Source organism: Megalobrama amblycephala, linkage group LG19 (assembly GCF_018812025.1).
Source record: "Megalobrama amblycephala isolate DHTTF-2021 linkage group LG19, ASM1881202v1, whole genome shotgun sequence".
NCBI lineage: Eukaryota > Metazoa > Chordata > Actinopteri > Cypriniformes > Xenocyprididae > Megalobrama > Megalobrama amblycephala.
In genome coordinates, this window is record NC_063062.1 from 35,224,892 (window position 1) to 35,250,733 (window position 25,842).

At 36.4% G+C, this 25,842-nt stretch overlaps 1 protein-coding gene across 1 annotated transcript; it reads left to right on the top strand.

Moving 5' to 3' along the window:
* The first annotated feature begins 364 nt into the window (after window positions 1-364).
* smtla (somatolactin alpha) lies at window positions 365-12,550 on the top strand. Its single transcript, XM_048168743.1, has 4 exons — window positions 365-1,112; window positions 3,088-3,201; window positions 11,419-11,598; window positions 11,679-12,550. Exons 1-4 carry the CDS (start codon window positions 828-830, stop codon window positions 11,883-11,885), a joined length of 786 nt encoding a protein of 261 aa, XP_048024700.1. The 5' UTR covers window positions 365-827; the 3' UTR covers window positions 11,886-12,550.
* The last annotated feature ends 13,292 nt before the right edge of the window (window positions 12,551-25,842 follow it).

Here is a 25,842-nt window from a genome sequence, read left to right on the forward strand (position 1 = left end):
TATTAGAATGATTTCTGAAGGATCATGTGACACTGAAGACTGGAGTAACGATGCTGAAAATTCAGCTTTGCATCACAGGAATAAATTACTTTGTCAAATATATTTAAATAGTACACAGTTATTTTAAATTGTAATAATATTTCACAATATTACTGTTTTTTACTGTATTTTTAATTAAATAAATGTAGCCTTGGTGAGCAGACGAAACTTGTTTTAAAAACATTAAAAATGTTAGTGGTTCCAAACTTTTGGACTGTACTGTATATATATATATATATATATATATATATATATATATATATATATATATATATATATATATATATATATATAACATATACTGTATAAGCATACTTCTTGTAACTACTTGTTTTACTAATATTTAAATGCATAGCTTGACTGTAGCTATAAATAAGTTGTTTGTATCTTGGGAAGCTATATTTTTAGTAACTTCCCATTCATTAATAAAAACTGGATTATTTTTGGTGGCATTACTCATCTATTCTCGTATTCTTGAGATATCTTTCACATCTCAGGTGAAAGGCCTGCATATGAAGGAGTCTGAGGAGAAGGCCAGGTCTCTTCTTACACTCAAGCAGGTGAGTTCATGAATCTATGGATCTCTGAGAACACCTCTGACTGCTATATAAAGACAGCGCGTGCCTCTAATACAGGCAAAACTATCTGTGCAAAATGAACAGGGTTAAAGGTACATTGACTCCAGATCGTTATTAGATTTTGCAAGGAAATCTGCCTACAGCTATAGCCTGAAAGAACTGCATACTTTGTAAAGAACACAGTGCTCGCTTATTAAACATATTTCAAATATGCAGTCTACAGAAGCAAAAATATTTCTTAAACAGAGCATGTTTCTTCACCAAAGTGATCTTGTCACATGTGTGTGTGTGTGTGTTTCATTAGTTCTGCAGGTCTGGCTGTGTTGTGTGTCTCTGTGGCGCTTCTGGGTTTCTCATGCCGTTCCTCTGGACTGCAAGGACGAGACGGGATCTCTCACCCACTGTACTTCAATCTCCCAAGAGAAACTTCTAGATCGCGTCATCCAACATGCAGAGCTCATCTACCGTGTCTCTGAAGAGTCGTGCACTCTTTTTGTGAGTGAACCATCTCTGTCAATCAAAGTCTGTTGATCTTTACTATTAACTTAAGTCTTTTTTACATGTTCACTGTGTAGCACAACATATGAAATTATTTATTACAGCATATTAAGTTGTATTATAGTTTGCAGATAGATGAAATGTTGCTAAATCTCTGCATGCTTTTTGGTTACACTTTATTTTGACGGTCCCCTTTAGATATTCTGTTGACTATAAGTAACGTTGAACCTACAGTTGCATAAAAAATTTGGGAACCCCTTGCAGAATCTGTGAAAATGTGAATAATTTTAACAAAATAAGAGAGATCATACAAAATGCATGTTATTTTTTATTTAGTACTTTAGTAAGATATTTTACATAAACAATGTTTACATAAAGAAATAGCTGAATTTATGAAAATAACCCTTTTCAAAAGTCTGGGAACCCTTGATTCTTAATACTGTGTGTGGTTACCTGATGATCCACAACTGTTTGTTTGTTTGTTTGTTTGTTTTGTTTTGTGATGGTTGTTCATGAGTCTCTTGTTTGTTCTGAGCAATGACTGTATGATTTTGAGATCTGTCTTTTCACACTGAGGACAACTGAGGGACTCAAACACAACTATTAAAAAAGGTTCAAATATTCACTGATGCTCCAGAAAGAAACACGATGCATTAAGACCCGGGGGTGAAAACTTTTTGAATTTGAAGATCAAGGTAAATTGTACTTAATTTGTCTTCCGGGAAACATGCAAGTATCTTCTGTTGCTTCCGAAGGGCAGTACTAAAAAAAAAATTGGACATCTTTATCCTGTTCAAAAGTTTTCACCCCCTGACTCTTAATGCCTCGTGTTTCCTTTTGGACCATCAGTGAATGTTTGAACCTTTTTTAATAGTCGAGTTTGAGTCTCTCAGTTGTCCTCAGTGTGAAAAGATGTATCTCAAAATCATTCAGTCACTGCTGGAAAGGGTTCAAATATGCAAAATATGCTTGAATTTCCGGGACCTTGAGGATTTTTCTGAAGAACAGAGCTCAGTTTAACTGTTCAGAACAAACAAGGGACTCATGAACAACATCACAACACAAAAAATGTCATGGATCATCCAGGAAACCACACACAGTATTAAGAATCAATGGTTCCCAAACTTTTGAACAAGGTTATTTTAATAAATTAAGCTTCTTGTGGATTTATGCAAACATCTTTTATGTAACAAATCATACTCAGGACAGTACTAAATAAAAAATAACATGCATTTTGTATTGATCTTTTATTTTGTTAAACTAATTCACATTTTCACAGATTTTGCAAGTGGTTCCCATACCTTTTCATGCAACTGTACATGTCATCTCACTCTCATTAAAGTATTAGTAGACTGTTAGCTTAGGGTTATGGTTAGTAGAATAAGTTGACATACTTGCAAAGTCACTTATAGTCAGCAGAATGTCTGTTGGGAAGCATCAAAATAAAGTGTTAGCAGATATTAAGCAGACAATCTACTCATACTGATAATCAATATTCTTCTAAAAAAAAATCAACAGAATCAGATAACCAATTTCATCTCATCAGCTGAGATATTATTACCCAAACTGATAGCAAGTTTTCTTTCATTTAATCAACCTTGCCTCATTATTGCCGGCTGTGTGCATGACTTTGAATTAATGAGACTATAATCTTAATGAATAATCAGACTCATTATAAACACTGTGAGATGCCTATCAGTCTTGTTAGATTATTTCACCGTTCTTAGGTGGATTGTCTCCTCGCAGTGGGAAAACATGCAGAGAACACTGGTATAATTTCATTTCTCATTTCAAATCTCCATTCAGATATTTATATGGAAGGCTTTTCTACCACCTGGTGTGCGTGAATTATTGGTACTGATCTGAAACTCTTAAATTAGTCAAATTGAATGTAGCCTAAATGACACATTCACAACCCTTAAAACAGATGAACAAACAGTGCAGTCAACTCTTGTTACTGTGTGTCCAACAGGAGGAGATGTTTGTCCCGTACCCTCTGCATACTTTAAGAAATCAGGCAGGAAACGTGTGCCACAGCAAGCCCTTCCCGATCCCAGGCTCCAAGAGCGAGATTCAGCAGATATCGGTGAGGAGATGGGAGTGGGTCACCTTAGTGTTGTGTGTTTCATTGATTAGTAATTGGAAATACACTGCAAAAAAATGGAAATGAGGAAGAAAATATCAAAATTAAGAAATTGATATGATCATACATATCGAACAAGCTAAAACGCCCAAAGCATACTTCTTTTTTATATGTAGCATACACTAGTATATGCATACAGTCGAATGCATAGCTTTTCAAAGTATACTCCATTTGATAGCACGCGTGAATGCAGGCGGTCAACACATGCGCTCTAGAAAGTTTCATCTTTGTCCAGTGTCTGCTCTATTTTTCTCCAGAAGTTATGACAGATAAAAATGTGTCTGAATTCTTTTAAATTACAGCTGCGGCTCTCTCATAACCCCCTCACACTAGAGATGGATAGTGAAGGTGTCACTTGTTGTTGCACGGTATTTTATTGTTGTTGTTCCGTTTTACTTTCGTTTTCTACTGTGAAACAACGGCCCAGGCCAGTGCTGCCACCTTGTGGAACAACTGATTAGTGCAAAACAAATTCAGTGGACACGTGTGACCTGCGAGCTGACCTCCGTTACACTTATACACTGCAAAAAAAAAAAAAAAAAAAAATTTAAAAAATAAATAAATAAATTATTACTGAGTATGTGCATTTATTAAGCAAAAAATAAAAACAACTTAAAAAAAAAAAAAATCTGAAAAATATATCAAAATTAAGTGACTTTATAATTTAAAAAAAAATCTGCCAAAGGGGTAAGAAAAAAATCTCGTTTTCCTTTGAAATTAATCTTATTTTTCTGACCCCATTGGCAGATTTTTTATTTTATTTTATTATTTTGTTTGTGTGTGTTTTATGCATAAACTCACTTTATTTTGACACATTTTTCAGAAAATACGACTTACTATCGTAAATCATTTTTCTTGTCAAGTAAATGTATTTTGGTTTAAGAATGTTTAGATATTTGTACTGGAAAACGAGACAAAAATTCTAAGATAATCTTTTTTTTTTTGCAGCGTATAAGCTTGTGCTGTAAAGTGAGAAGCCTTATAGATTTGAGAGCTTTCAGCCTCCCAGACAAGTTTTAGCTTGTTTGATAAGTATCGTATCTAGTTCTTAATTTTGATATTTCATTCTATTTTTTGGTATTTTTATGGTATACTTATAATAAGTGTTTATATTCAGACTATTTCAGACCGGACTGGTAGGACCCGCCGCAGAGTATCACAGTAACTGCGTGACTTGCCATAGACATACACAGAGAAAAGTAGCTCCGGCTACAATGTTCTTCTGCAAGACGTGTGCAATTCTGTTTATTAACCACTAGAGGGCCAAAAATCGCGGACTGCAGCTTTAAATAAGGCTATACATTGCAAAATAGTGTCTTAATCTGTGTTTTTTTTCCCTTGCTTTCCACTAATAATAATCTAAACATGCTTAAAACTGTTAACTTGAGAGATTAAGATTTCATAAAAGAAAACATTTTGTTTTCATCTTGAATTAGGTTTATTTATTTATCCAGTTAACAAATAGTCCCCCCCCCCCCCCCCCCCTCTCTCTTTTAAGCATATATCTAACAAGATATAAACAGGTTTACAAATAAAAACAAGAAGTAACAATGCAGTGGGGTGACAAAAATAATCTTAAAGGGCACCTATTATGCCCCTTTTTACAAGATGTAATATTGGTCTTGGGTGTCCCCAGAATGTATTTGTGAAGTTTCAGCACAAAATACCCCACAGTTAATTTATTATAACCATTTGAAAATGTCATTTTTGGGGCCTGTTTTAAAAAGAGCTGTTTTGGTGTGTACCACCTTAAATATAAATGAGCTGCATATCCCCGCCCTGCCTTTGGATGAGGGCGTAACTTGCATACCTATGGCAATAAACAGTCGGTAAAAGCAGAATGGCTGAGAGTGAGAGACCCGCTGTTTTGTATGGCATTCAGCCGTACATGTTTGAACCGGAATCAGACCCAGATGATGAAGAGACTCCGGCAGAAGAAACACAATTGAGAATGGAGCAGGACGTCTCTGAATGGTTATTTGATACATTTATGTACTTATAGAGTTTTAATCGCATCCCCTTTGCAATTATGGATGTGCAACACACACACACACACACACACACTGTGATAACGTTCGCGCAATTTTTTGAAACTACAAACACAAATACTGTGATAACGTTTGCTAAGTAAACATACACAGTTTTTAATACAATATCTTTAAAAAAATATATATATACGTGTGGATACACACTATACAAACAAGGTTTAAATTATATACACAGACATTCTACGACGACGACAACAACTTTAGACGCATTTGTTATTGAATTGGCTGACATCGACTGAAATGACTATTTGCTCAAAAAACATTAAATACACTTACTTCTTCTGGAGGTGACGTTGGATCGCGAACAGTAGGCAACGATCCACACTTGAGGATTAACTTTGAAGCAAGACCTGCTTTGAATTGACCCTCGTTCTCAAAACAGTCAGTCAAAAAATGATTCGCGCAAACATAAACGTATTTTGGAATTTTGAGTGGCGCCTTTCCTTCGTAAATAAAATCCGTCCACTGCGTTTTCAGTGGCTCTAATGTCGGAAGTAAGTGAAAACTACTATATTCATTATTACATCCCACAACAGAACACTTATGTTTCTTAGGAGACATTACCGGCTGTCGTTGAAACAATGGAGGATGGTTTACAGATCACCGAGGCCGGGGTCTATGCCAAAACCAGATTGTCAATCAAACCACGTGGGTGGGGCTTAGCGCAATTCTACGTCACAGTGAGAGCAATCTTAGAACAGGGCGTTCTGAGACAGTGCTTATGAATTATTGAGATTGTAAAAAAACCACTGGGTGGATATATTTGGACTGTGCAACAAGAGAAAATAAAAAAAGAAGAAAAAAAAAAAAGAAGAAGAAGAATATAAGAAAAATATATTAATTATTGTTTTATTTTATTTATTTATTTATTGCTGGTGTTATTCTTGAAATGCCACTTGAAGTATTGAGAATATGCATGTTACTCTCCTTAAACAGCATCCATGCACTTGAAAACAGGTTACGCATTCACTGTGAAGCGTTCACTCGAACCATGTTTTCCAGCCCTGAACAAATGAACTCTGTTTAACTGGTATTGTGCGAAAGACTGCGACTACAGGCTGTCTTGTTCGTCTAATGTACTATTGTGAGACAGCTCTTTCAACTGAGAGACTAACCTGTCTTTAGAACAAAATTGCCTCCATCACTAAATAGGCTGTTTTCTTTTCAATATATCTTTTTTCCCCACCTGCTAAAATAGATTTCAACATTCCCTGCAAAGTGCTTTAGCTTCTTTCTAGGTAATGAGTCTTGTCACGCTAACCACTGTACGCAGCCAAAGTAGACACATATTTCCATTTGATATAGACATTTTACAGTCTCTGAAAATTCATCTGGAGCTACAATATATAAAAATAATTGCAAAAACATTGAAAATGGATAACCCTTCCGTAACCTCGAGTGTGCTGCTTTATGAAGGCTGTAGTCTTGACTACTGTATTCACAGCATTTAAAGTTTGGAGTCTGTGAATAGGGTCACATTATGTGTTTGTTTGTTTATAACTGGAAAAACACTTAAAATGCTAAGTCAAAAACAGTCATATTTGTTTATGTCATTTCCACCTCTCTCTGACCTTTAGTATTAAACAGGACATTTTTTTTTTTTTTTTACGACTGTGCTTGTAAATGCCCTTTCCGCATGTGAAATCAAGTTTTGCATGTTTCCTGTCATGTCCAGTATAGTTTCTGATGCCTCATTTTTCAACAACAGCCTCACAGTTCACAAAATAAACTCTGAAACGTTAAGGTCAAACTGACGTAACAAACCTCTTATCGGTTGTTGTTTGCTAACTGGATTTGTGTATATCTTTTTCTAGTGTTTAGGAATAATTCACCATGACTTGGTGGGCTGGTTTCTGAAACCAAATATTCTTCATTGAAAATGCAGGTGATTGTGTGTTAAAGGTGCTAAAGAGGATGTTTTGTTTGATACATTTTTGCAATATTACTTTAAACTGTCTTTACTAACTGATAAAAGACTATTTATTAGGTGCACTGAAAGTAATAATATTAATATACATCATCTGTGCACGAGGTAGGGCCTTAAAAACATCAGCCAATCGTTTACGCGATCATCGCGTAAACGATTGGCCCTCTGGCTTGTCAATCACTGCCATGACGATCCATGTGAGAGACGCGCGGCTGTGCGCTCCAGTAACTTTCCACACTCCACAGGCGCTGCATGCAATGTTTTTGTCAGGAGACAGGAGTAACAACTGCAGATTATGAGTTACCTGCGGTGAGTCCGACATAATGAATCCACGGCTTTTAGTCGCGCGCACACTTAACGATTGTAAGGCCGATTATGAATGTAAATTGATACTTATGACTGATCGCGCTCAAACGCGTCCAGTCAGAGCCAGTTGCTTTCAGTCTGCGATTACAGTCGGTGTTCAAATTCCATGTGAAAGTATATAAATCTGCTTCAGGAGCAGGAAACAATCGCTGTATGTTGAGCATAGTCAGAATGTTTTAGCTAGTCGTTAAATGTGTGCCCGGCTTAATAACACAGCGAATGCCGGTGGTAAACACTCGTGTTCCGATACTCGTGCACGGGTTTTGGGAGGCGTTCCCTCTAAATGAGCTGTGAAGGAGGGGGGTTGTTCTTACCCATGCGCTCATTTCAAAAACTCAGTCGACAAAAAGAACCTCTTTAGCACCTTTAATGCACTTGTGTTTCTGAAGTCAGAAAGTGTCATTTTTGCAGCGGGCCATTCACACAGAACATGTTTTTCCATTCCACTGTGCTACTTTTCCATTGTTTTTTCCAATGTAAACATGCATTAGATGGACGTCTTTAACCGTTGCGCTGCTGCGTTTGTGTCCCTTAAGTCCATGAGACCATAGGGTGTCCCATTTGTTATTTTAAATTTCAGAAGGGTGCTCGTGAGCGCCCCCTTTGCGGTCGATATGCACCCTCAATGCACACTTTTGCCGAGCTCCGCAACAGTCTTCTTCCTGCGGCATTACATCACAAAAGTTCGGACTCGTAGGAAGACCACGAGTGTTTAGGGTGCCATTTGGGAAAGGACCATAGTATGCAAAAAAAGTACACCAACATAGTAGTCCGAATACATAGTATAAAATACATAGTAAAAAAGTAGGTGAAAAGTGACATCCTATTTCCGCAGAGATTCTGAAGCAGTGTTAATTTTGACAGCAAATTTTGATTTAGTTTTAGTCATAGTCTTTTGACTAAATCTACAGTAGAATTAGTCGACTAAAATCTAATTTAGTTAAATTGTGATGCATTAAGCATTTCCAATAAAAATGCTTCCACAGGTCCAATACACTGATATAGGTACATCTGATATTATCCAAACTGTTTATGTTCACCCACTTTGCTCACCAAAGCGGATGGTTTTTGACCGTTCAAGTGCAAAAACACGCAAAAGAGCAAAATTCAGTACTTTTCAGGGATTGACACACTTATCATTGGGGTAGGCTACTATTATAGTTTTCATTTATTTTTTTTTTATTAGATTTGATTTTTAGTTTTTCCTGCTTTCTTTGTCTTTTAGTTTTTGCTTTTAAATGTCTATAAGTTTTTATTTCTGTTTATTTTAATACCTCAGGTTAAGCTAAAGCTTAGAAACTATGCAATAAAATAAGTTTACATTTTTTATATATTTATTTTTTTATTTCAGTTAACGTTTATATCAAGTAATGAAGATTTCTTTGGTTTTAGGTTTAGTTAACTTTAATAACCCTTATACTTGTAAAATATATTGACTAATGTGTCAAATAATGTTCTTAGTCTTTCCTTCCTGTGACAGAAGATACAGTAGTTTACTGTGAATTAAATAGAAATTAAATTAAATACAGTTTATTGTTTAAACAAAATAACAATAATGACCAGGAAAAAAAATAATAATAATAATTATAAACCATCCCGAAATACACTCTTATACTGAAATGTCTGCAGTCTGCACTGTAGCAGGTTGCTCATGAGGGTGACATGCTACCATATAAACATCGTGTAGTAAACATTGTCATGATTCATCAACATTAGCTTATAAGCAATAGCATGGCATAAATATGCGCCATTCAATAATTGCGCAGCAGTCAGATGTGCTGCTGCGCGAGCCTGTAGAGCGCGCAACAGCGCCGCGTTTCCCGCGGTTAGATCAGCACATTACAATTCAAATGTGCGCATCTTCCACACAGGACAGCAGTTCTGACTGGATATCTTCCCAAATCGCCCCTCTCTTTCATTTTCGTCTCGTTTTTATTCGTTGACGAAAATTAGAGTAGATTTTAGTCATAGTTTTAGTCATTCAAAACGCATTTTTATTTAGTCATCGTGTCTAAATCAAATGTCGTTGACGAAAATTATGACGAAAATTATTCGTCAACGAAATTAACACTGTTCTGAAGTGAGCATTCGGTGGACAATTTACTATCCCGTGAGGCCACGGGAGGGAATTTATGAATGGAAGTAAAGCGACGCAACTGATGCTGGTAGGTCACATGACAGTAACAACATGGTGGATGCAGTACGTCAGAATTTCATTCATACTACCCATATGCATACTATATATAACATACTTTTTTACAAAGTAAAATCAAATTTAGTACCTACTCAGACAGTACGCGACTCCAGACAGCAATGGCATTCTAAAAAAGCGTTGCTCAAGTTAAAAGAAGTTAAACTTTCAAAAAACGCATCTCTAGACCTCACATTTTTGTCATTCCACTGACCTACGTCTCGCATTTTTTAGCAGCAAAATGCGCTCTGTGAACCTGTCCTTCACACAAAATGCATTTTTCCATTCCACTGTGCTACTTTTCTATTGTCTTTTAATGTAAACGCACTAGACGGACGTGTTTTACCGTTGCGCTCATGTCTTTAGCAGCGTCTCGTGCATGATGCATTGTTCTAAAAATGCTGCACTAAAGTTAAAATAAGCTTTTACCTTCTAAAAAAACGCATCTCTAGACCTTGCGTTTTGTTTTTTGTCTCCGCTTCATTGACAGCGTCTCGCATTTATAACAGCAAAAACACGTTCTGTGTGAATGGACTCTTAGAAGAAAAGGATCTATATAGAACTTTAACCTCTGTCAGGCATTTCATATTTAGAAACTTTTAAAGGGTTAGTTCACCCAAAAATGAAATTTCTGTCATTAATTACTCACCCTCATCATTCATCATTGGAACACAAATTAAGATATGTTTTGATGAAATCCGTGAGCTTTCTGACCTCCTTATGGACAGTATAACCAATTTCAAGGCCCAGAAAGACATCACTAAAATAGTCAATGTGACTACAGTGGTTCAATCTCAATGTTATGAAGCGACGAGAATAATTTTTGTGCTCAAAAACTAAACAAAAATAGTGAAAGAGGGCAGAGCTTTAACAGCTCAACAACAACAACAAAGCTGGAGAATCTCACGCAGCCAAAATGAGGATTGTCAGTAACGGTGTTCAGCCTTACATTGTTCAAACCGGAGTCGACACTGATGGAGAAACTCAGGAAGAAGTTACAACTTTTAGAATGAAACTGGACGTTTCTGAATGGTTAGTGGATAAATTTATGTAGTTGCTGTGGAGTTGATTCAACTCATCCATTAGCATGTGTCGTCATGTTAATCTTTTGTGTTGAATTGACCCTCGTTTGTGAAGCAGTCCGGCGTAAAATGACGGCATGTCAACAACACTCTACTACAACAACTCTTCCTCTTCTCTAAAGCAGCCCAACATGGCCCCGCCCCCTTTGTTGTGTGTTCTCGGGGGTGGTGTGTTTGTAAATTTTAGGGTTAGTGATAGTCCCTACCAGCCGTTTGTTGTAGTCCTTAAACAGAGAATTCTGTAAAAGAAAATATCTCTTTTAAACTTTGAGTAACCTCGCAGATGTTGCTGTTTATGCTCAAACAGCAACATTACACACTGACTAAAGTAAAAAAGTGAAATTGTAATCAAGGACCCCTTTAAAACTGATTTTTTATTTTATTTTTTTTCTAAGAGCGTAGTAGTAAATGCTCCTTTTGTACTGAAGAAGTTCTAAAGGTTGCAGTATGTTGTCACAAACTCTTTTATATGAAAAAAAAAAAATCATTGAACATTGGATTTTTCATAACTAGAGCCCTTTGACATCTTCGATGTGTTTTGTGCAGGATACATGGCTCCTTCACTCGGTTCTGATTCTGGTGCAGTCGTGGATGGAACCCCTGCTCTATCTGCAAACTACTCTTGATCGTTACGACGACGCCCCCGACGCTCTGCTCAACAAGACCAAGTGGGTGTCTGATAAACTGCTCAGCCTTGAGCAGGGGGTGGTGGTCCTCATCCGCAAGGTAAATCAATATGAACACAGCATCTCACACTTTGCTGCCTTGTGTATGTGCATCATTTTATGCCAGTTTCTCCCCATCAGATGCTGAATGAAGGGATTCTGACATCCTCGTCCGCCATCGAGCAGACGCTGGCCCCATACGACGGACAGTCTCCAGAGGTGCTAGAGTCTGTCCTCAGGGACTACAACCTACTCACCTGCTTCAAGAAGGACGCCCACAAGATGGAGACCTTCCTCAAGCTACTCAAATGCCGTCAGAGCAACAAGCTCAGTTGTCTTTCCCACTAAACCTGCTTCTTATTTGGAAAAAAAAAAGTCTTTATTCTGAAGAATTGAATGTGCACATTGAATTGGCTTTCTTAGCAAACATTAAATGAGACCCTTGCATGTGAAAGTGATGTGCTCAAAGCTGTGGCTTTCTGGCTATTTACTGTAAATTGAAGAGGAACAGACGAAGCGTATACAATCTGCATACTGCACTATTGATTTCCTCCCTTCTCTTCCAAACTTTGTATGCGATACAGACTCTTCGTAGTTTTTCAACGTCTCTCCAGGTCTCCGGTGTGTTGGCAGGCATGATTCTTTTTTCTTTCGGTGGAGATAGTTTCACCTTTGTATTAGTTAGATAGAGAAAGCTCCTGATACAGAAATATGCTAATGAAGCCTCAAAGCAGACTGTAAATGTTTCCCGACTGTGTAGTGTGGGCTGAGGGATTTGATCGAAGCTTTACTTTATGGATGAGCGTAGTGGAAATTTACGTGAGACATGACATGAGATAAAAATATAGCTATTGGCCTGCACAAGAGAAAGAACAGAATTCATTAATTATGTAAATTCTGTCTGGAAAAAAAAAAAAAAAAAAAAAAAAAATTTAAAAATACAATATACACATGCATGATTCATGTATATGCATGTTTTTTCTTTATCTTTATCAGATTATACTTATCTATGTAAATAAAAAGAGGCATATAATATATATCTCTGATTGTGTTTAATATCTATCTATCTATCTATCTATCTATCTATCTATCTATCTATCTATCTATCTATCTATCTATCATCGAGTAGTGTGTGGGATTTATCTAAAAACCAAGATAAATGTACTTGAGAAACAATACTGCATAAGATAAAATGTATAGGCATTCTAAATGTTATGTATAAGCATATATAAATTTAGAAGCATTTAATACATTAAAACAAAAGTTAAAGGAAAAGTGAAACAAAAAAAATCAACATTCAACATACAATCTTTCAAAACAAGCCTTTTCTTGATTCTCTCTCTCTCTCTCTCTCTCTCTCTCTCTCTCTCTGTAATTTTAATTTTTACAAACCCGATTCCAAAAACGTTGTGAATAAAAAAGGAATGCAATAATTTACAAATCTCATAAACTTATATTTTATTCACAATAGAATATAGATAACATATCAGATGTTGAAAGTGAGACATTTTGAAATCAAAATCTGAAGTTCTTTTTGGAAAACTGGGACGCCATGTCATCCGGACTAAAGAGGACAAGGACAATCCAAGTTGTTATCAGCGCTCAGTTCAGAAGTCTGCATCTCTGATGGTATGGGGTTGCATGAGTGTGTGTGGCATGAGCAGCTTACACATCTGGAAAGGCACCATAAATGCTGAAAGGTATATCCAAGTTCTAGAACAACATATGCTCTCATCCAGACGTCGTCTCTTTCAGGGAAGACCTTTCATTTTCCAACATGACAATGCCAGACCACATTCTGCATCAATTACAACATCATGGCTGCGTAGAAGAAGGATCCGGGTACTGAAATGGCCAGCCTGCAGTCCAGACCTTTCACCCATAGAAAACATTTGGCGCATCATAAAGAGGAAGATGCGACAAAGAAGACCTAAGACAGTTGAGCAACTAGAAGCCTGTATTAGACAAGAATGGGAAAACATTCCTATTCCTAAACTTGAGCAACTTGTCTCCTCAGTCCCCAGACGTTTGCAGACTGTTATAAAAAGAAGAGGGGATGCCACACAGTGGTAAACATGGCCTTGTCCAACTTTTTTGAGATGTGTTGATGCCATGAAATTTAAAATCAACTTATTTTTCCCTTAAAATGATACATTTTCTCAGTTTAAACATTTGATATGTCATCTATGTTGTATTCTGAATAAAATATTGAAATTTGAAACTTCCACATCATTGCATTCTGTTTTCATTCACAATTTGTACAGTGTCCCAACTTTTTTGGAATCGGGTTTGTATTTTTTTTTTTTTTATTGTAGCCAAATTATCCAGCAGTAATTTTCCATCTAGACAGGATGAGGTGAATATGAGTAAGTTAGTGAATCACTGTTTAATAGTTTGGCTCCCTCACTGTTATGCCCTTTTTCTGCGGGTTAATTGACTGTTATAATTGTGACCAGAGGGTAGGAAAGACAAACAAACAGGCCTGTTAAAAATGTTAATGAGGTAGTGGTGCTCTAAAGCTCTGTCTGTAACCAACGGCCATCACGATGGCAACAATAGCAGAGTGTTATTAAAGAAAACAATCACAAGAGACGACCATCTGGGAGCAAAAGCAAGACTCGCATCATCCTTATGATCCCTGTCATGGAAACAGCACGTTGTCCCATCTTCACTTTTCTCAAAGCATTTGCAAAAAACTGTCAAATTTTTCCCACTCCCTCAGTTAAAAATGTATGATCATAGATCTGAAGTGTTCAAACATTCATAATGTTCTTTAAGAAAAAAAAAAAAAAAAAAAAAAAAAGGGGGCTCAACGGAAAAGTCGCATATTAAGAAACATAAGCAAACATTCCACAATCTGGTGACTAGTTTCTGACAGCCATGAGACCTTAATTTTCTCATATAATTCATGATTTGAGACATGATTTGGATCTGTCCTTGCATTTATCAGAAAGCATTTCATTATTTATCAGTGGTATAAAAGACATTTATGTATTAATTATTTATCTTTTCAGTCTTTTGCAGACCCAGTCCCAGTACTCAAGAATAAGTTCCAAGAGTTCATTAATATTCATATTAGATTTATAAAGTCAGCTAAACTGCAAATGTGTTGTGTTGTCCAGCAAAGTATTTCAAGTCTCAATGCCAATGATTTTATTTTTCTCCTTCATGCATTATTCTAGACCCAAGTGCATAAATTGAATTGAATTTAACCCACACCATTAGGTGGCACTAGACCTCTATATTATGAAAAATACAGTCAGGAAAAGTGGGGGCAAGTAGAAACTTTTTTTTCTTCTTCTTCTTCTTTTTCCATGAAAATATTCACACCCAAATTCTCCAAGGGCAGAAAATATGTCAGTGATACAGTATATAAGAATGCTGAAGAGAAATGAAACATAGGCCTACTAACATTCATCACCTTTAAACATGCTCTTGTGTTGTTTGTCAAGATCAGTGATGTCCCGCAAAACTCTAATCAGCAGCTGTGGTTGGTGGACATGTGGTAATGTCAATAAACTATATTTTTTTATTTTATTTTATTTTATTTTATTTTATTTTATTTTATTTTATTATTTTATTTTATTTTATTTTATTTTATTTTATTTTATTTTATTTTATTTTATTTTATTATTTTCTAAAAACCTTTAGATGGATATTTACCATCAAACAAACATTAGCCATTCTGGTATTTTATTTTATTATTTTTTCATTTTATTTTTATTTATGTTTTTATTTATCATTTGTTTGTTTGTTGGTTTGTTTTTCTACAGATGCACTATTTACCATCAAATGAACATTGGCCATTTTAATTTTAATTTAATGTTTTATTTTATTTTATTTTATTTTATTTTATTTTATTTTATTTTATTTTATTTTATTTTATGTGTAGGTTTGTTTATTTATTTATATATTTATTGATTTATTTATTTGTTTGTTTTCTACAAAGACTTTAGATGCACTATTTACCATCAAACGGTCATTAGCCATTCTAGTGTTTATTTTATTTTATTTTATTTTATTTTATTTTATTTTATTTTATTTTATTTTTATGTTTTTATTTATCATATGTTTGTTTGTTTGTTTGTTGGTTTGTTTTTCTACAGATGCACTATTTACCATCAAATGAACATTAGCCATTCTAGTGTTAATTTAATTTAATTTAATTTAATTTAATTTAATTTAATTTAATTTAATTTAATTTAATTTAATTTAATTTAATTTAGTGTTTATTTATTTATTTATTTATTTTCTACAAAGACTTTATATGCACTATTTACCATCAAACGGTCATTAGCCATTCTAGTGTTTATTTAATTTAATTTAATTTATTTATTTTTATTTTTTTATTTATGTTTTTATTTATCATTTGTTTGTTTGTTTGTTTGTTTGTTTTCTGCAGATGCACTATTTACCATCAAATGAACATTAGCCATTCTAGTGTTTATTTAATTTAATTTAATTTTATTATTTTGTTTTATTTTATTTTACTTTTAGGAGGGGGCATTTCTGGTTCACTTGGTGGCCAATAAGAAAAAAGACATGATGAAAATAAGATGTAAGATGTGTTATGATTCTGGTCATCATGATTCTGCTAGTGTTTAATTTTCCACACCCTCCATCTCCATGTCCAAGTTCCTCTTATCAGAAGGTGTAAATCACCGTCTGGCTGTCATGACGAAGGGTGCTCCGGCATAGTGAGGGTCTTGTGGGCAGGATGTGGCGGTGAGGCCTGGTGTCAGCAGTGTCAGGTTCAGCTTCCTGTGTCCTAATCATTTCAACATGGAGGCCCATGCCTGGGCTCTGGCTGCTAAACCGCCAGCCTGGGCCTCACTCCGCCAGCACTGCAAAGAAAGCAGCAGTATGGACCTCCACCCCTCAGCCCCCTTCCGCTCCCTCGGCTGTACAACCATAAATATTAAAGATCTGCTATACGAGAGCGGTGTAAAGTTTAGGGAGTTGGGGGGCGGCAGTGACTAGATGATTTCACAGTCTAAGTATTATAACCTCAGGTAAGAAAAGCTAGACTGCTGGAGCTCAGGAGAAGTACTGTGTGCTTACTGGACTTGAGAGAGTGCGAGTAAACAAACAGAAATAGATATTTAAAGGGACAGTTCACCGAAAAATGAAAAATTTGGTCATTGTTTCAAAAAATGTTGCGTTCTTTTCCATGCTGTTACAATGAATGCAGACTGAAGCTATCAAGCTTTGCAAAAGGACCATAAAAATGGCTCATATGCTAAATGTTAAGTCTTCTTGTGACAAAGTGGCTGAAATTTAGATCTTTATTCATGAATTTATGATCTTCACTTGAGAACTCAAGAACCACATCGCTCGAATCAGTCATCTCATGAACATGCAAAGTGAATAATGTCTTAAATTTGAATCTATTTCTCACACAAAAGCTATCATATTGCTTCTGAAGACTTGAATTATGTAGCTTGACAGTCACATGGACAACTTTTAGGATACTTTTAGGTGCTTTTGCATCCTTTTTAAAGCTTGAAAGCTTTAGTTCTAGGAAAACACAAGCGACTAGCACAGCCTTTATGAGCAAAGGCTTTCTGTTGGCTGATGCGGCAAATCTGCATGACCAACTTTAACCCATTTTGAAGTCTTCATGCGGAAATCTCAAATGTGTGATCGTGTAGATTCCTATTGAAATCAATGGATTTCGCCTGAGAAAATTTTGCCAGTACTATGCCTTTAAAATCTTTCTTTTGCATGGTCATTGCAGAGTCTCCACTTCTGGCTCTCAAACTCTTTTCTTGCATTAGCTTAGAGAAACAAAAGCTGAGTTTTCTCCAAGCTGCTTGAGACCAAAGAGTTTCCATGCACAGACCAGAATCGCATAAACACTTGGTCATGTAACAGGACACAGTATCTAATACTGAAGTCTCTCTGAAGGCTATACAAAACTATCCAAGTCTGCTTAAGGGCCCACGTATCCTTCTGTCCCTCAGTGCTGTGAGGACCAAAGTGCAATATGGTCCCAAGCAGTAGTGTGGAAGAAGAGAGCGTAACCCCAAAGTATTCTGTGCTCATGTCTAATCCATGACCTCCCTGGAGGCTTTCTAAGACAGGCTGTGTGTATGTGTGAGTGGAGGAGAGGTCACAAGGTCACAGGGTTAGGCCTCCGCTAACCGTTCCAATATGTGGAAAGATGTCAAATGAAGTGGCTGAGGTTGTAACAGCCAGCTAGGGTTTCTTTGGCCTGATAGAGGGAGCGATACGGAAAAAGAGAGAGAGTCAAGGGCCTGTTGTATACCACCATATGTTAGCAAAACACAGTGAGGAATATTAATACAGCACGAAAAGCTTAAAGTTTAACCCCAGGTATTAAGACTTGTATGGCTTAATTTAACGTAAATGATGTCTCTTACTTAAACATATAGTAGAAAACCCATTAAATATTTATGTTATTTAAAAAAATAATGATGTCAGATGGTTGCACTCGGTGAGCTGCTGGCGCTACATTGTTGCTATTTTTACGGCAACTCAACTCGGAACACAAAATACATAAAAATGGAGAGGACAAAGACACAGGTCTTTAGAAAGTTTTATTTGTCAACATTCTTCTTCCCATCAACTTCCCATTCTTTTCTCCTCTTCTTATCGCTAAGAAAGCAGTGAAGACTTACATCGCTTCTCTTGTTGCCCTTCGACTGAAAACTACAACCAAAAGCAGCACAATGCGGCATCATATTTCGTATTCCGACTTGTTTTGCGGTAAAAATAGCAACAAGGTAACGCCAGTAGATCACCGAGTGTGACCATTTGAGATCATCAATGTAGAATGCACTGCGCACCTAAACAAAAAAGGCGCCCCCTATTGTCCAAAATATCTATAAAACGATGTGGATTTTAAATAACGTAAATCTTTCATGGGTTTTCTACTACATATTTCATATCATACATCATTTATGTTATATTAAGCCATACAGGTCTTAATATCCCTTTAAGACAGAAACCTACGAGATATTTAAATACATGTTTAGCATTATAAGAAGATATTTTCCTAATGACAGCTTGTAAATAATCTTGTGAAAAAGACTTAATTGTATTGAATGTGCAAATGTAGTGTAGTTTGTTTCAGTTATAGTGAAACAAAAGGCCACTTAAGTGTTCTTAAAGAGTAATAATGTAATAATATCAAATGAAAAGTTTTACTTTAAAGTATATTTTGAATATTTGTTATAATCTTTTGTCATGCTTTAAGGAAGTAGACTTGTTTTGATGTGTTGACTAACATTCTAAAGCACATGTAAATTACTTCATTATATTTAATATTACATTTATGTTTTACAAATATATTTTGATACATGACAAGTTTCAGTATAAATGACATTAAAGACTATTTTAGTTTACCATTAATATTTGTCAGTATATTTGTCAGTATTAACCATATTTTAATAATAGTATTTTCTGAAATGAATTCCTCTTAATATCTCCAACTATAATGCATGTTCATTTAATTGTAAATAACATGCATTTAAGTGTCTGAAAACACATTCATAAGGTCTCTTTTTAAAAGTATGCTAAAGTGTGCTTCTTTTTCACAAGGGTATTACTGGCAAATGTACCTGTTGGGGAAAAGCTGAAAAGCAGAAAGCTGGAAAATGTGTGGCTGAGAGCATCTACATAATTTCATGGCTCATAACGACAAAGCTGAGGTTGTAAGGACTTGTTTGGTAGGAAATGGGGCCATCAGCCAGCAGAGATCAGGCACAGGGCGCTTCGCTGGAGGCCAGTTAGGGAAGACCTCATCAATCCAGTCTGGCAATCGTACAACATTCCCACGCCACCGCCGGTAGAAAACAAACCCCTGAGCAATTACCCAAAATGACCACTTTCGTGGCAGACCCTAGCGAATTGAGTATCTGTGCGTGGAAAAATTACCAAAATGTTTACATTTATCATCAGAAATTAATGAGGAAATGATTATCTTTGGGCTAAAAGTCATTTTTTGGTTGGTTCATCCAGTTCTGTTGGGGTGTTTGTTTGGAAAATTGCATTAGTTCTGGACGACTTGTTTCTGACAGATGTGTGGGTGTTGATTTGCAAAGCTCAGGTTGGAGAGATTTTATTTTCATGTCAAGTCATTTTTCAGGAGTCAGTCATTGTATTTTCGGGATATTTACAGTAGGCGTCAGCGATGATTCGAGACACGTTTTGCCATCAGTTTGATCTCCGAGCCTTCCGACCTTGCTTTGTTCAATAAATGCACAACTTCTACTTTCGAAACTGACGTGAGGTGCTCATCTGACTCGCTGTCTAAACAGTTTTCTGCTGATTACGACTCCACCTCTCAACCTGCCAATGTTTTGAAACATTCTGATTGAACAAACAAGTCTGCAAACCAAGCTGTTGTTGACAGAATACTGAGACGTGAAAGGCTTCACGTTTATTCTTGTATGCTTGTTTGAAAGAATTTTGATAGACTACCATCTGTTTTTCAGTTCAGGAGTTCAGGTCTTCTTATAGACAGTTATAAGTAGTCCATATGAGCATCTATCTCATCTTTTCATATCTCAGCTTCAAACAGATGGAGTGAAAAAAAAAAAACCTTATGCTCAGCAATTAAACCATTAGTGTTTGGAAAAAGACATGTTGATGTTAAAAGCATCCCAACAAAGTGGTGGGATGCTGCTCGGGACAGGAGCCATCCTAAGTTGCAGTTTTAATCAGTGTAATTTCCTATTTTCTTACTTTAGCCAGAAGCACCTTTTGAGATCCTCACAGATGCTGCAATGAGACCAACAGATTTCAAACATAAGCTGTGATGCGGAGTGTTTCTGCTCGAGGAGCAGGGGGAATATGCTTTTCTCTCTTCCAAACAGGGACTGTTTGCTTTAGAATGTGACACTAGGATAAAAAAAAAAAAAAAAAAATCCCACTTGAAATTAGAAATGCATGGAATTCAGGATCATTTCAATTAGATAGGTCTAATGAAAATATGGCTCAAGGCCCTCAACCAGCAGCTTAGAAAATTCGTAGACTCGTGAATTTAGCAAAGCAATTCTGTGATTGAGAACCTCAAACTATTATAAGTGCTCATTAAAATGCAGGGCCTGGTCTTTTTTCAGTTTTAAAATAAGAGTTTTTGAAGGAAATGAAAGATCTAAAATGGAAAATAAATAGGTATACTGTAGGCCTATCTATATTCTATGGTTCCGCCATGGAATAAAACAAATTTAAAAGATTTTTTTTTTTTTTCTTCTCAGAATTGTAAGATATAAACTCACAATTGCAAGTTATAAAGGGCAATTCTAAGGAAATCCAGCATTAGTGTCAGTTCTGGCAGGTCATGTCAGTCAAACTCGCATCAGCTGACTCCCAGGTGACTCGCGTCATCCTATAGGAAACCTGTCACAGCATCCATATAAGCTCCTCAGTATTATAAGCAGCTATGGCATTTCTCCATCCCCAGCTCCTCCTCTCTTCAGTCAGGATTTGGCTTGCTCTCCCTGCTCTTATCCATGCTAGACTGCATGGATGCGCAGGGAGTTCTTGCCCAGAACAGAACCATACAGCCAATACAAACTCTATGCAATTATCAATCATATTTTACAATAGTGGTCCTGACAGAAAAACAGTCAGTTCACAATTTAATTTCTTATAATTGTGAGTTTATATCCCACAGTTCTAACTTTATAACTTGCAATTGTGGGATCTGAATTGTGAGATATAAACAATTTTTACTTTTTTCCCCCTCGCAATTTTGAGTTTACATCTCACAATTCTGACCTTTTTTTCTCAGAATGGCGTTTATATCACGCAATTACGAGAAAAAAAGTAAAGATTGTGATATAAAAAGTCAAAATTGCATTTTTATTTTTTATTCAGTTTTCTATCCTTTTGGATTTCATGTTGAGGAAAAAATTAAAACAGTAAGGTGAGTGAGTCATTGAATCATTTAATCAACTGATTTGTTCAAAACAGATTCATTCAGTCATAAAAAAAATAAATAAATAAATAAAAAACAGCACTACTCTGTGCTGATCGGAAACGGCACTGTTGTTGATTCTGATTTGACTTTTTGGAACGGTATATATATTGGTGAAGAAACACTAGACAAAGTAACTGTGAATACTGTGTCTAACATGTAAGTTCCTCAACATACATGCATTAATTATTAAGCTATGAAACGTGTTATCACACTCGTGCCGTTGGTTGTTGAACATCAGCACGGCCGTGCGGTACTCGAATGTCAGCTGTCTCACTCGTTTAATATAATATATTATATTGTAAGTAATATATAAATATGTCACTTGCATCTCTTTGTATATCGTGCGTGTCTTAAATAATCATTTGATAAATAGATAAAACACCATTTCAAAGGCTGTCCAGTTGATGGTGTGGTTAGTAGATCATCATGAGTTATGATGTGTTTACATGTTGTGGTTCTCTAACCAAACTCAAATTAGTGGCCAAACTCTTGCCTCCCTCGAAAGTGCTGACCAGGACAATTGCTGCGGTTTTTTCCTCTCTGGATCAGAGACCACTATAGAAAACGGTGGTTGTCCAGTTGCTTGTTTGCTTTGAAATCTGGAATTATATCTTTGCTTAATACCAATCCTCTTACACATGAACTATGTTTCTGTGGGAGTTTGTGTTGGGTGTCTAATGGTGCATTTATATGCATGAAGGATCCTGTTTCTGTTTCAAAGGCTGGCTTTCAGTGTTGATTTTGAAGGAAGGTCTGGTGTAAGCTTTTAGACACACTCTTTGCGAGAAAAATCTGTCTCTCAGAGAGACATAGAGACAGATTACAAATTCAGACATTACCTCAGCGACATGAGCAGCCAGAGAGAGAGAGAGAGTGAGGTGGAGGCAACAATATCCCATAGGAATCTGATCGCTGGCAGGGTTGTAAGGTCAAATACATAGTTATCGTTGTAGAACTATATATGATTGACATTTTTCATGCACAGTAAAGGCATATGGTGGATTTATTTAATAATATCACACAATAAAGAGGCGTAGAAGCATACCGTTCTTGCTGACATTCAGATATATTGAAGGTTATAGTTATACTGAAATAGCACTGAAAGTGCTGAAATAATGCATCAGCACAACACGACTGAAACTAATGAAATTAAAGTTAATGTTAAACTTTTACAAGTTAGCTGACCACACATTATTTATTTTTCTTAAATTATTGGCCTATATGCAGAATAAATCAATGTCTCATTTTGTTATAAGCATCTGACATCACGAGTGCTGTATTGTCAAGTCATGTCAAGTTATGAATTAAGGCTGGATAAAAATATAGATTATTCTCAATTAGTTGCGATCGTCATTCGAACTATCCATATTGATCCTTCTTTTACTCCATGCCTACTTTCAGTTCTCATTCAACTAGTTTGGGTTCATTTTCACAGCAAAGTGAAATACATCATTTTTTATCTGCATTAAGAATGTGAGTTTGCAGTCAGTATCAATTATGTTGCAATAAAAAGATTGTGTACAACAAAATACATGCGGTGAAGCCTGATTCCTGAATTTTATAAGCTGATTCTTTTATTGGACAGTTACTGGATTTGAATCAGAATCAAATAATCAAATTGATTTGAATCGGAATCAAATTTCAGAATTCAGAATTTTATTGATCTGGGAAATCTGTAACAATACCCAACTCTACAAAATGTTATTTCAGTGTCTGTTCCAAAACAAAGAACCAATCAGGCCTGGGGTGTGGCAAACATATTTACATATACAGATTTTTGGCCTTTTGGAGAAAATATAAACACTTCAGTTCAGTTGTGTTACACTTGCTAGATGTTTATAACACAAGAACGTGTCCTGTGCCTATTCTTTGCTGCCGAAATTCACATAGCACGTTCATGATGTCATGAACACACATACAGCGATTCATTTCTATTTGAAAACGGCTGCATACCCAGCATGCAGCAGTATTTCAGCATGTGCTCAGGGCTGGTGCGTGTGCTGCAGTGTGTGTGGGAGTGAGTGGAGGTTTGGCAGGGCGTTCAGGGGAGGCCTAACTGCCTGTCCACGCGGTGGAGGCGAGGTGTACCGCAGGCCCCGGCATGCGGCCGTCTGATAAAAATCCAGACAGTAAATCAGAGAGCGAACGGAACGAATGCACCAAGTGGTGGCAGCACAGTCACTGCAGCTGTACAGCTCACACAGAACCAGATGGTACTGAGGCTAACGGCCACACACACACACACACACACACACACACATACATGTTCTCTCTTTGTCTCCCACTGCAGAAGTGTTAACCGTCCAAGGCTTTAGCAGTTTCCTGGTTTCTGATTGCATCCACAGGCAGAGGAAATGTGTAGCTCATATACAACTTCATTACAACATTGGTCATTGAGGAATTCTTCTATGGCCACACATTACCTCCCTACAGAAACCCTGTTCCCCACAGACATACACGTATTCAGCACTGAGAGCTTTTTAATTAGAATATATTTTAACATCTTACATTTTTAAAGGGGGCGGCCTAAAGCAGTGGTCCTGAACTGGTGGGTCACAAGTCTGTTCTCATAGAGCCGTGAACGGCATGGAAAAACTGTGTTGAGTGCTAATAACAACCCATGCTCTACAGTACGTGCCTCTACCTACCTACATTTTGGCAAAAATGTACCATATACATGCAATTCACTGCAGTTTACAGCTGGAATGAACACTAGATTATCCATTAATAAAGACTTGCTTTCACATGGTTACTTGCACAATACTATGTTATGACCTCAAAACACTTTTACTATAGGCATAACCTGATATTGCTGAGTTCAACATATTCCTGGGTCAACATTTTTGTTGATCCTGGAACAACATTCAAATCAACCAATCAGATTTGAGGGACAAGTTTACAGATTATGTCAAGTTTAGGCTTAAAATCATGAATTGGTGCTTCTGCATCAGTGTTATTCATCTATCATTTCCCTCAGATTTAGGTTTAGGGGTAGGAATAGGAATAGGGTTAAGACTAAATTTTCAGACTAGAATGTTGTTCCAGGATCAACAAAATATGTTGACCCAGGAACGCATCTAACTCAGCAATATCAGGATGTGCTTTACTATAGTGCATGATTTGTAAACTAATACATTTTGTGGAAATGTCACCATGTACATTTTCTGAAAATGTCGCTCAGCCTCCTCCCAAGTCTCATAAAAAATCATCCCATTCACCTCTTTTGTTGTATACTTCTTCTTCACTAATTTTTTATTTGTTTCTTCTATTATTTTATGCAATTCAAAACTCTTTAACCTGCCGCGCTCCTTATCTCGCCATTCAAATCCTTTCTTCCCGCTCTCCCAGAAAGCTGCCGTCATTTGCTGATGGAAAACAAGAAATTACCATAATAAGCTGTAAATTGCTGAAAAGCGCATATTGTTTACTGTCAGGAGCAATTTGAATTGTTTTGATAGTGCAATTGGTTGAAGAGTTACGATAAAATGAATACAGCTTGGTTTGATGTGTTGGCAATGACACAGCTAGTTTAATAATTAATAATAAATTATTAAATATAACATAGCCCGAATTCAATTTGCTCTGGAACAGGAAATAGATTAATAAGACCAAAGATTGTGTGCTTTATGTACCCAAAATGAATTATATTTCATGTTTAACCACTATAAGAGTCAGCGGCAAATCCCCAAAGTACTGGCCGAGATGAAGCTGTTCTCGGCGGGTACACGAGCACTGAACGACCGCTGACGGCCTGGAGCTTACATCTCCGAAAACGTCTAAACAAATTGGCGCTATGATTAAATATGAGTCACATATTTCAGGTCTAAACAACTACATTCTCGTCTAAAAAAACTCCAGTTTGTGGTACAAGTGTATTTGTAAAAAAATAAGGTGGATTTGCTCGGCTGCCATGACAGTCGAATAAATATTATGTATAATATTTACTTTTAATTATTTATTTATTTTTTTATTGTTATTAAAACATTGTCTTAATGCATTTTGCTACTTGATATAAAATCTGGTCTTGAAGCAAAACCATTTGAGAACCACTGGACTCATGTAGAAACATTATTTCCCCACTCATGACTAGGACAAGTTGTTAAATTCTTGACAAACGCCTGTTCTTACTATCTGTTCTTGTCTCATTCTTTTTCGTCATCTCCATATCATTGTTTCCTGTCTCCATTGTGTTTCTTGTTGTCACGTAAGGAATTCTGTTTCCTCCGTTTCCGTTGACTCAGGCAAAGGCCATCACTGGTCCTCCCATGCAAGACAACTTATCAGGGCCATGCACCAGGGAAACAGGAAGGGAGGAGATCCAGAGACGCGGAGCCTTCAACATGGTGGTCTGCTCCC